This window comes from Eumetopias jubatus, unplaced genomic scaffold, assembly GCF_037043125.1.
Source record: "Eumetopias jubatus isolate StellerSeaLion01/CBP00866 unplaced genomic scaffold, mEumJub1_p1.0 scaffold_11, whole genome shotgun sequence".
NCBI classification, from domain to species: domain Eukaryota; kingdom Metazoa; phylum Chordata; class Mammalia; order Carnivora; family Otariidae; genus Eumetopias; species Eumetopias jubatus.
In genome coordinates, this window is record NW_028274817.1 from 68816124 (window position 1) to 68827747 (window position 11624).

General features: G+C 47.2%; 1 protein-coding gene across 2 annotated transcripts; it reads right to left on the reverse strand.

Moving 5' to 3' along the window:
* Window positions 1–311: 311 nt before the first annotated feature.
* PIN4 (peptidylprolyl cis/trans isomerase, NIMA-interacting 4) lies at window positions 312–10347 on the reverse strand. Of its 2 annotated transcripts, none has more exons than XM_028101531.2 (4): window positions 10256–10347; window positions 7567–7640; window positions 1103–1222; window positions 312–489 (listed from the first exon to the last, which is right to left on the reverse strand). In XM_028101531.2, the coding sequence occupies exons 1-4, from the start codon at window positions 10296–10298 to the stop codon at window positions 331–333; spliced, it is 396 nt and encodes a 131-aa protein (XP_027957332.1). In that variant the 5' UTR covers window positions 10299–10347; the 3' UTR covers window positions 312–330. The 2 variants fall into 2 exon arrangements, with proteins under 2 accessions (XP_027957332.1, XP_027957333.1); XM_028101532.1 differs by having other exon boundaries at window positions 10219–10294.
* Window positions 10348–11624: the final 1277 nt, after the last annotated feature.

Consider the following 11624-nt stretch of genomic DNA (forward strand, 5'->3'; position numbering starts at 1 on the left):
GTTCCGGGAGGGAAGAGACTACAGGTTAAAAGGAATAAGCTTGACTCACCTTTTTTTTTTTAATTATTAAGTAAACTCTATGCCCAATGTGGGGCTCGAACTCACGACCCTGAGATCAAGAGTCGCACGCTCTACCGACTGAGCCAGCCAGACACCCCTGCTTAACTTATCTGTGAGAACACCCCCCGCTACAGTGTATGCCAACCTTTCTCCACTTCATTTTGTGCCTACAAACCCATAACGACAGAGTTCATAACATACAAGGATTACTCAACACCTTTTAAAGAAGTAAACAGAATGTATAAAACATATTCAGTCTTTCATATAACTTTATTTTCTCCCTTCAACCATAATAATATGATATCCAAATTTTGTCTTAACCGGAGGGTCTGTAAACACAGGCTTATCCAGCCCACTCACAGGCAAGGCAAATGCTGCTTCCTGAAATGGTCCCACCATGGAACCTCTGGTCATCCAACCCAAGTCGCCCTGAAAAACCCAAAAGATAACATGATGTCACGTGGCCCTGAAGAGGAAACGGTTCTACTGTAGCTTGGGAACTTCCCAACACAAACGCTCAGGTTCCTAGGTTCATTCAGCCAGACTGCAAAGAAGTGGGCTCACCAAGGGCAGCTGGGTGGAAGAGATCCAACCCTGGACTGAACATGTACACACTCACAATGTTGCCAGGCATCTGTTAGCTGTGCCAGTTTGGTAACGCCTAGTTTTACACACAGGTGACCTGTACACAACTGTTTACAAGTTGGACATTTCTGCTTTTAAGATCTTTCAGCCAAGATATGGCTAAAATTAATGGCAGAACGTAGAAATAATCCCTACTACTGTGTGTCCTCCATGGGGTAGAGATCTTTTTTTTTTTTAAGATGTATTTATTTTAGAGAGAAAGAGAACACAAGTAGGAGGGGCAGAGGGAGAGGGAGAATCTCAAGCAGACTCCCCGCTGAGCAGGGAGCCCAACACGGGGCTCAATCCCAGGACCCCGAGATCATGACCTGAGCCAAAACCAAGAGTCGGACGTTTCACCAACTGTGCCACCCAGGCGCCCAGGGAGAGATCATTTTAAATGACAACAGCACCATACCCCTTGCCTGGCTTTATCTTCACTATACTGTGTGGCCACTTCATTGAATCTCATTCCAGACTTCAACTTTTCCATGGCTTCCATGATTTTCCCATGTTTTTCACACAGAATGTGTCTGACCTGCAAGGAAAAAGTATGTTCACATAGTATCTGGGAGAGCCAAATGATTCCCTTTTTCACAGCACTCATGTTTGGATTACCCCTTAGTGAAAACACACATTAGGTTCATGGCAGCAGAAAATCCTGGAAGTCTGCTCAGTTGGGCGATGGCCACAAACCCATTTCCCTTGTCAAGACACTATCTCGGAACTCTGATTGAGATGGCAAATGGGCATCGGGCTGGGGGAAGCTCCCATCTTTACCATATACTTCAATGGTTAACAGGAAGAGGAGACATAATGGTTGAAAGCTTGGGCCCTCGAGTCAAATCCCAGCTCTGCTGTATGATCGTAGGCATCTTCTTAAGCCTCCAAGTGTTTCCCCATCTGTGCCCTGAGATAATAATAGTACCTACATGTTCTCATAGGGTTGTGAAGACTAAGATAACGCAGTTAGTACTCAATAAAGGTTAGCCGTTACTTTATCAGAGTGGGGAAGATATTAAAAAACCCACTAGGAAATCCTTTTTCACCCCAAGAGGCCCAATATATAAAGCCTCCTCACAATTCGGCACCTTGAAAAAGTATCGTATGTTGATTAAGAATACTCAACCCTTGGAGGCGCCTGGGTGGCTCAGTCGTTAAGCGTCTGCCTTCGGCTCAGGTTATGATCCCAGGGTCCTGGGATCGAGCCCCGCATCAGGCTCTCCGCTCAGCGGGAAGCCTGCTTCTCCCTCTCCCACTCCCCCTGCTTGTGTTCCCTCTCTCGCTGCATCTCTCTCTGTCAAATAAATAAATAAAATCTTAAAAAAAAAAAAATACTCAACCCTACAGAAGTACTCAAATCTGACCTATGTTTACATAAAGCCATGTTGCTTTTTTTAAAAAACAAATCTCTATCTTTTAAAATGATTTTGTCAAGGGAACTGTTCTGCAGGATTCCCAATTTCTCATTCAACAATCCATGGTTTTATTGTAAATGACACACTGGGATGGGGGCTAAAGGTGTCTCCCTTATAAATGCAGAGACAAGCAAATCAAGGTTGGCCTCAGGGTTTGACTCCTAAAATTAGGGGCAAGGGGATTCTAGGCCCACAGGAATAACTTCCTGACTGGAGGAACTACACACTCCTGTGTAGTAGGAACACAGCAAAGTAAAGAATCTGTCAAAAGGCGGGCTCAGAGAGGCAGACTTCTATAGAATGTGTCCAGCGCTGTCCAGGGAAGACAGGGACAAACAGTCTGGACGCTAGCGAGATACATGTTGGGAAACAAGGATGGTTCATCCGACCTCAGCTTGGCCTAGCTACAACTGCTTCAAGAATGCCTCCCTCTTTAGGATTCCACACTCGCCAAGCAACCTTCTGGTTGGTTCAATTGCTGTGAAATGAATTACAGCATTTGTGATCACAGAAAGAGGTTCCCACCCAACACTTTACAAATGAATAAACAAGTATTCTGGTCTGGACAGCGTGACAGGTTAGACACGAGTCTGTAGTACCTGCAGGATCTGCAATGTGACTGACTGACCGGCAACTGTGGAGGACAGCATCTTCGAGAAAGCCAACCCCCAGAGAGGATTTGGGAGTGATCAGTGTGGAGGTAGTAAGCTGACACCATGGGAGGTGAGGAGATGACTCAGGGAGGCTACACAGAATGAGGAGAAACGCAGTCTAAAGACATCCTTGGAGAATATGGACATTTAAGCCATAAGCAAAGAGAGACGCTCAATAAGCAGAGCACAAAGGAAAGGCCAGATGGGTAGGAGAGAAAAGCTCTGTTTAACACACACCAAGGCAAGAGACAGTTTCTTTCTTTCCTTCCTTCCGCCTTTCCTTTCTTTCTCTCCTTCCTTTTTCCCTTTCTTTCCCTCCTTCCTTTTTCCCTTTCCTTCTTTCCCTTTCTTTCTCTCTTTTTAAGATTTTATTTACTTATTTGAAAGAGAGAGAGAAAGAGAGCATGAGAGAGCATAAGCAGGGGGCAGTGGCAGGCAGAGGGAGAGGGAGAAGCAGGTTCCCTGCTGAACAAGGAGCCCGATGTGGGGCTCGATCCCAGCACCCCGGGATCCTGATCTGAGCCGAAGGCAGACACTTCCCTGACTGAGCCACCCAGGCGCCCTGCAAAAGAGTTTCAAGAAGGAAATGGTCAACAGGCTCAAATGTTGCAGAGTGATCAGGGAAGAAATAAATCAATTTAGCACTGGGTGATCGATGACCTTAGCAAAAGCAGTTTCAGAAGAGCAGAAAGTGCAGAAGCCAGACTGTGGTGGGCAGACGAAGGAAGTAATGGGAGGTGGGGGAGGGGGTACTCCCCCCAGCTGAGTCAGAAAAGGAGAAAGAGCTCTTAGAAGAAAAAGGTCCCAGACACGTATCTATTTTAAAGGTCCCTGGGCATACTCTCAGAATGGAGAGAAAGACGCAGTAAAGAGGGAAAGGCTGAAGACAGAGCAACAGAAGAGCGTGGAGCTAATGAAGGAGCCAGGCGTGGCATCGAGAGCACTGCTTGAAAAATTCGTTGGCCTTAGAAGACAGAGGAGGGAGGTGTGGGTGAAGAGAACTTTGTTGGCAGGGGGTTGGAAAGCCAGTGAGCTCCTGACGATAGGTCTGGTTTCCATTTTCGTGTGAAAATTTAGCAATATTTAAAAGCTAGTATTTGTGGGCGCCTGGGTGGCTCAGTTGGTTGGGCGACTGCCTTCGGCTCAGGTCATGATCCTGGAGTCCCTGGATCGAGTCCCACATCGGGCTCCGTGCTCGGCAGGGAGTCTGCTTCTCTCTCTGACCCTCCCCGCCTCTCATGTGCTTTCTCTCTCTCTCATTCTCTCTCTCAAATAAATAAATAAAAAATCTTTAAAAAAAAAAGATTAAAAGGTAGTATTTGCTAGGTACCGTGCAAAGCACTTTCCATGCGTTCTCGAGTGAAATCCTCACACCAATCCCGTGAGACTGGATCAGTGTTTCTCAACCCCGGCAGCACATCAGAACCATTCTCAGTGCTGCTAAAAAAATCCATCAAGGTCCAGGCCCCACCACCTGGAGATTCTGAGGCACTTGGTCCGGGGTGGGACCCTGGGCACTGGTAGTTTTAGAAGCTGTCTATGGGAATCAGACGTACACCAGGGTTGAGAAACCACTGGAAGAAGTTATCTGCTGACTGACTAGAGTTGGGTGGTGGGTGGCTGCAGGTGAGTGGCAGAGGATTGCAGCACAGTGCTGAGGGCCTAGCTAAGGTCAGAGACCAGGAATTAGTGGTCCCAATTCCTGAGGCCGTGTGACTCTCCGTTCAGGGCCCACCATCTCTGCGTTTAAATGTAAAGGAAGTAGACCACTGGACTGATCCCGAGTTGTAGTTTTGCAGGTGGATGCAGCAGATGACCAAAAGGAAAAAGAGTTGGGGCTCCCAGATGCAATGGTCAGGCTCTCTGATCTAATTTCCAGCTTACAGGACACACGGGGCTTGGACGACAGACACACAGCCTGGGAGAAGGTGGGGAGAACAGGTGGGCTCGAGGGCTTGAGGTCTGCATGCAGAGAAGAACACAAGATCGGCGGAGGCAGGAAATGAGGGGGAAGGAGGGAGGCTATGGTTGGCAGGTGGATTTCAGAATCTGGACAGCTTTAGAGACACAGGGCAGGGTGTGGGCTCAGGAGTGGGGTTGAAAGCAGAAGGGCAGGATGTGAAGAAGCATAGGCCCTGAAAGGCCAGAGGGTTCCAGGGTCCCCTCCCTGCTGGGACCTTTACAAACACTGGAAATGATCCAGATGTCTTCTGGCAGGTGAACAGTTAAACATTATATGGCACATCCGTTCCATGGCACACTACTCAGCAATATAAAGAAACAGACTACTGGTACATGAAACAACTTGAATGAGATCTCCAGAAAATTATGCAGTGGAAAAAGCCAGAAGGTTACATATTGCATCATTCCGTTCATGTAACATTCTTGAAATTATAAAATTACAGAAATGGAGAACAGGTTAGTTGCTGCCAGGGGTTAAGGATGGGGGGAACGTAGGGGAGGGACGTGGGCATGGCTATAAAAGGGCCACAAGAGGGATCCTTGGGGTGAGGGAAATGTTCTGTAGCTTTACTGTATCAATGTCAATCTCCTGGTTGTGCTATCCTTCTAGAGTCTGACGTAGGATGTTACCATTGGGGAAACAGGGTAAAAGGTACATGTATTTTTTTTTAAAGATTTTATTTTTATTTGACACAGAGAGAGAGAGTGAGAGAGAGAGCACAAGCAGGGGGAGCGGCAGGCAGCAGAGGGAGAAGCAGGCTCCCCGCTGAGCAAGGAGCCTGATGTGGGGCTCAATCCCAGGACCCTGGGATCATGACCTGAGCCAAAGGCAGCCGCTTAACCGACTGAGCCACCCAGGCGCCCCTGTACATGTACTTTTTTTACAACTGAGTGAGAGTCTAAAATGGTCTCAAAAGAAAAAGCTTAACAAGAGAATTTAGCTCAGGTGCCTGGGTGGCTCAGACGGTTAAGCGTCTGCCTTCGGCTCAGGTCACGATCCCAGGGTCCTGGGATCGAGTCCCGCATCGGGCTCCCTGCTCAGTGGGGAGCCTGCTTCTCCCTCTGCCTCTCTGTCTCTGATGAATAAATAAAATCTTTTAAAAAAAAAGAATTTAGCTCGAATCAACTTTCCTACCTGATTACATGTCACTTCTTTCCACATACCTCACACATAGCCTCACTGAACTTATTTTTTCCCAGAAAGGGCAAGGGGCCTCTTTAAATTCATATGCAGTGGAGCACTCTCTTAGGCTGGGAGCTTGTAAAAGTCAGGACATAGGGTGAAAACTGCATGTAGCCAAAATTACCCTACAATATCCCTTATGAAGATGCCCTACCGGAGACCAACATGTCAGCCCTCATTAAACCCAACAGAGCCTGTCTCCCCAGCCATGGCAACAATGACCACTTCAGCTCAACACCAGAAAAAGTACTTGGTTGGTTTTTAGGGACCATGCTTCATGAAAACCTATCCTGGATGCCAGAATCCCACTTCACATAATTGGATGCTCATACGAGAACAGAGGTCAGCTATGGAAAAGCAGATTCATGTCCCCCATCTCACTCTTTCTCTGGTTCATGGAATAGGAAAGTGGGTAGAACGGCTCACACTGTGTTCTCTCTCTTTTTTTGGCTGCATGTGTTTGGCTGGATTTATAGGATGCAAATGCTCTACTGCACTTATTATGCAGCAATGAAATGTATTCCTTACCTAACTGCTCCAACTGCAGAGTGACAAGAGAAACCATCTCTTACCCCCCGTTTTTTAAAATACCCAGAACTTTGTTCACTGCTTGGCGCAGGGACAGATGTCACTAAGTCCTGATTGAATGAATAAATCAAAGTACGGGATCCCATACCCTGACTGGAGCATGGAATTGCCTTGTTATGCAGCACGAAGCAGTATGGTTGTCCGCAGACTATATTTTCCCAGGGCAGACACTCCTCTGGGACGAGGTCAAGTACTTCAAGTAATTATTTGTGATTGTCTCCCACCCCAGTTTTCACAGTCAGGGCCCTGGCCTACAGCTTACCAGTGGGGGAGCTATCTGAGGAGATCTGTGCCTTTGCCTGCTTATCTAAGCCCCGGGTTTTTTTTTTCCTTAAGGATTTTATTTATTTGACAGAGAGAGAGAGCACAAGCGGGGGAGTGGGAGAGGAAGAAGCAGACTCCCAGCTGAGCAAGGAGCCTGGTGCGGGACTGGATCCCGGGACTCCAGGATCATGACCTGAGCCGAAGGCAGATGCTTAACCAACTGAGCTACTCAGGCGCCCCTAAGTCCCTGGTTTCATAAAATATCATTTCCTTCTGAGAAACAGGTCATTCACTTACTTATTTTCTTCATACTCTGTATTACTTTTTGAAATATATGAAGTGTACCTTTCAAGAAACAATACAAGGGGCGCCTGGGTGGCTCAGTCGTTAAGCGTCTGCCTTCGGCTCAGGTCATGACCCCAGGGTCCTGGGATCGAGCCCCGCATCGGGTTCCCTGCTCAGCGGGAAGCCTGCTTCTCCCTCTCCCACTCCCCCTGCTTGTGTTCCCTCTCTCGCTGTGTCTCTGTCAAATAAATAAAATCTTTAAAAAAAAAATAAAAAAGAAACAATACAAAGTATGAAGAAATTCGGGATGTTTGAGAAAGCATTTGAGAAAACACTTAAAAGGAATTACTTTCATACGTGAGACTGGTCCCTATCTTCCAATATTGTTATCTTGACTTTACATCAGTATTAGGCTAGCCTCTTAGAATGAGTTCAGCATACTGTCTTTTCCTTTCCTGGGTACCAGAATAACACGTGTATATACGTTATTTATATTTAACATGAAAAACAAAAGGAATGAGTGACTCACCTTTACTGCATTGCCACCACCTTTGGGACCCTGAGCCTTCTTGTCAGAACCGTCACTCCCAGAGGATGCTCCCCCTTTAGAGAAGACATATCACAGGAACTCGTTTAAAATGCGTCTTGATACTTAAACAAAGGGCCAACACAATGGGAGCCGATACTTCTGTCACAGCACCACGCTTCAAAAGGGCCCTCTGCCAGACACCTTAATACATGAGGCTAAATTCATCTGTGCCTCACCTCTCTTAAAACAAGAAATGTGTGCCTTACAGAAACCCTTTGTGGAAAAGGGATAGATGAATGAGTGTGCTGATGGATGAACGAGAGCGCCAAAAGCCTGGTCCAGATTCTCTGGACCCAATTTGAAATCCTGCCTTCTAAGAGCAAATCCCTGAGCTCTTGTTAGATGTCTAATAAGCACTGCGACGCTGTCTTTGAGTACTCACACTCCAGTAAGTCAAATCTCTCAGAATAAATTTTTAAATAAAGATCAACTTTCCAAAAAAAAAAAAAAAAAAGATCAACTTTCCCACCACCGGTATTTGGCTAAAGAATACATTCATGTCCAAATTCCTGGAGGCTCTGACATTGCCTCTTGATACCTTCCTAAGAAACACTGTCGATATTCAGATTAACAACCACTGGTGGCATCTTATATTTTAGCATGATGTCATCTTACCACTATGTCAACTTCTGTGTTCACGGCAGCGTACTTACTGTTAGGGGCTGATGTTCGTAAGAACTATTGCTGGATTAAATGTTCAGTTCAGTAAAGATTTCCTAAATAACTAGTAAGTTCCAGACACTGGGGATACAAAGATGAACAAGCCATGGTACCTTCCTTCACGGAGCTCATAGTCTACTGGGGAAGACAGACATGTAAATAGATCATTTCAGGAGAATGACCTACGATCTACGGACAGAAGGCTGTGGAAGCACAGAGGGCCATTTGAACCACTCAGGGCAGGTTTCCTGGATGAGCAGAGGCTGACCAAATGAAGAAAGGACAAGGAAGAGGAGACACTGCAGGGTGGTGGGACAATGTGTTAGGTGTCGGAAACTAGGGATGAAGCCAAAGCCGAGGTGGGAGTGTTGTGAGATAAGCCCAGGGGAGGGGGCCGAGAGTTAGGGCATGAGGGCCTAGCAATCCCACTAAGGAACCTGGAATTTATCCTAGAAAAGGGAGCCACTGTAACGTTTTAATCAAGAGACTCCAGGTTACTTGTCTGAGTATTTCCAATGCCTGGCACAGTTATCTTACACAACAGTTGTTCAGTAAATGTCCAACTCAACTGAAAAACCCAAAACACTGATGACCAAATGCCTAAGAAAATGTTACTGCCAAAGGAGTTGTATTACACCAAACTCTTAAGTGGGTTTGCTGTACGTTCACTCTCGAAGGACAATGCTTTCCAGTCATCTCATCCTCTCCCCCCGCCAGATGCCACCATCTGACTGCTACCTTATACTCCCTCTGATTGAGGACTCTGGCAGCAGTTTCAGGATTCCTTTCCACCCTCACTCTCGCTATCATCTCGGACAACCTCACCACCTACGCTGAGGAACCATCCAACAACCTAACTTCACACTTTCGGACCTCCCTCCTGAATGTCCATGCCTTCTACACCAGGCCACCTGCTCCCGAGGGCACACGATGGAACCATGCCACTGAGAACGAACAGTTCAGTCCCCGACTATAACTTCATATTCTTCCCGCCTTCTCATGTCTCACTCCCACAACACTGGCTCTTTGGCTTCACGGAAACCACTCCCCAGAAACCACTCCCCACTTCGGTACCTTTATCCTGCTATGTTCTCCTAGACTATGAAATTCCCGGACCTCGTGCTTCATCATTTGTGCTCCCACTGGCACCCTTAATTACCTTGTTTTGCCATTCTATTATTGGCCAACACACCCTCAACCTTGGCTCAAGGCTCCACCTAGCTCTTTTCAGGCCTATATTGTGCCAGTTGCAAGTTACCAGGTAAATCATGACTGTGTAGATTGTGTCCTCTACAGATCCATGGACTTCCAACCTCAGGCTCTCAGCCTTGAGGGCCGATCCTTTTATTAGTGTTTTCTTTCCTTTCCCATCATCCCCAGTGACCACTCCAAACCTTTACCACTCTCAAGACCCCCACTCAGTCCCTGCCCCTCGGTCTTAAAAATTACCCTTGCCTTCCACTTTAGTAAGAAATTGAGGCCATTAATCAGGATGTCATACAAACCCCACCCCCCACTCCGGCCCCGATTTTTACAACCACACCCATCCTCGTCTCTTTCCCTATGACCTCAAGCATAATGTATCCCTTCTCCTATTCAAAGGTCAACTTCTCCACCTGTCCTGGACCCCATTTTCTCAAATCTCACTCCTCTGGACCCTTACCTCCCTAACTCTACTGGATCCTTCATGTCAGCCTCACTCTCAAGTTTTCCCCATTCTGAAGAAACAAACAGAACGTTCTCTTCATCCTCTGTCCTCTCCTATCTACCATCTAATTTCCATGCTTTTTTCATTTAAGGCTTTCCAGAGAAGTCCGCCCCGATTGTCTCCAACTTCTCACGTCCCGGTCAATCCTCCAGTCACTGGCCACCCGCTGCCCCCGCCTAGGACCCCAGGGATCGCCGGTCTGCTCCCTCCCCCTCGCTCCTCACCCGACCCCATTCTTTCTGGTTGCTCTGGCCGCTCTACCTTTCCCCCCTTTCCCGGAACCACTTTTTCCTTTGGGCGGCATCTTCCGAACCTGCGGCAGAACCCTCAACGGCTTCGTTTGCCGCACAAAGCCCCCTCAGGCCCCAAGGGCATGTCCGGAACACATGCCTGAAAACAGCATCGAAACGGACCGTTTTCGCTCCGGCCCTGGAAGCAGGCATATTCTGGGGCAGACCCAGTCCTTGGGCCCTCGGACCAATGGAGCTGAAGATGGCTGACCAATAAGAAGTTTGGGTCTGTTCGGGGGCGGAGCCAAGGGTGGAGCAGGGGCGGGAAACCCCGCCTTTGCGTTTTTTTGTTTCCTCTGTCGCACGCCCTTATTTGAGCCAGCTCCCATGCTCCCCCACTTCCCGGCCCGGCTCCTCGACGCGTGCGTAGTGGATGGCGCGGCCCTCTGCAGTCCCTTGGCGCCGGCTCTAGCCAATCCCGCGGGGCCTCCAGACAAAGGGAAGGGAGGAAGAGCCGCGGTGCCAGCGCCCTCCTACGCACAGGCCTTGCCCTCCCTTGCGGTTTTTCATTTTTTAAAAAAAATTTTATTCTGCGTTTGTAGCTGATTGGATTTAAAAGGTAGTTTTATTAAAAAAGGCCGTCACCCCTCTGCCTCTTGCAGAACTCTTGTCATGGAGAAAAATTGGAAGCAGGCTAAATGTCCCTCCGTAGGGTATTGCTTAAATAAATAATGTCTCAACCAACACAAAAGGATATGCGCCACTTAAAATAATGAGTATAAGGCTGTCTGTAGAGACACAGGATATGGCCTTAAGGAAGGTTACAGACCAAGCTATAGAATATGCTACATTTTTTAGAAAAAGGGTGCATGTAAAAGACAGGAAGGCTATCTAGCAAAGTGGTGCTAGTACAGATTGTTGTGTATGTTTGTGTGTTTTCCCAAATTTCTATAATGGTGCAGCATAAAACAGTACTTAAAAGCATGGATTCTGGAGCCAGACTGCCTCACCTCCAATCCCTGCTCCACCATCTGGCTACTAGCTCTGTGAACTTGAGGAAATTACCTCATCCCTCTTCGGCTCAGTTTCATCATCTGTAAAATGGAGTCGATGATAAGAGTACCTACTTATAGGATGTTAAGAGAATTAAACAAGCTCAAATTTGTAAAGCACATAAACCAATGACTAACTCATAGAATGTTAGCTGAAGATGAATGAGTTTTGAATTTGTATCCCCACACTTTCTTCCCTTACCTGCAACCCCTCTCCTCCCAATTTGTATATAAGGTCGGGGCTTTTTCTTTGCTCCGCAAGATGGCTATCCCCTGCCATCTTAAGCTACCCTGCTGGTAGTTTGCCACTACCAGCCAGAATGTACACGTCTTCCAGTTCAGAGTTTA

Coding starts and splice junctions, on each gene's coding strand:
- PIN4 (XM_028101531.2), bottom strand. CDS start 10,298: ATGCCGCCCAAAGGAAAAAGTGGTTCCGGGAAAGGGGGGAAAG. Junction 7,641..10,255: donor TTCCGGGAAAGGGGGGAAAG/GTAGAGCGGCCA, acceptor TCTTCTCTAAAG/GGGGAGCATCCTCTGGGAGT. Junction 1,223..7,566: donor GTGGTGGCAATGCAGTAAAG/GTGAGTCACTCA, acceptor TTTTCCTTGCAG/GTCAGACACATTCTGTGTGA.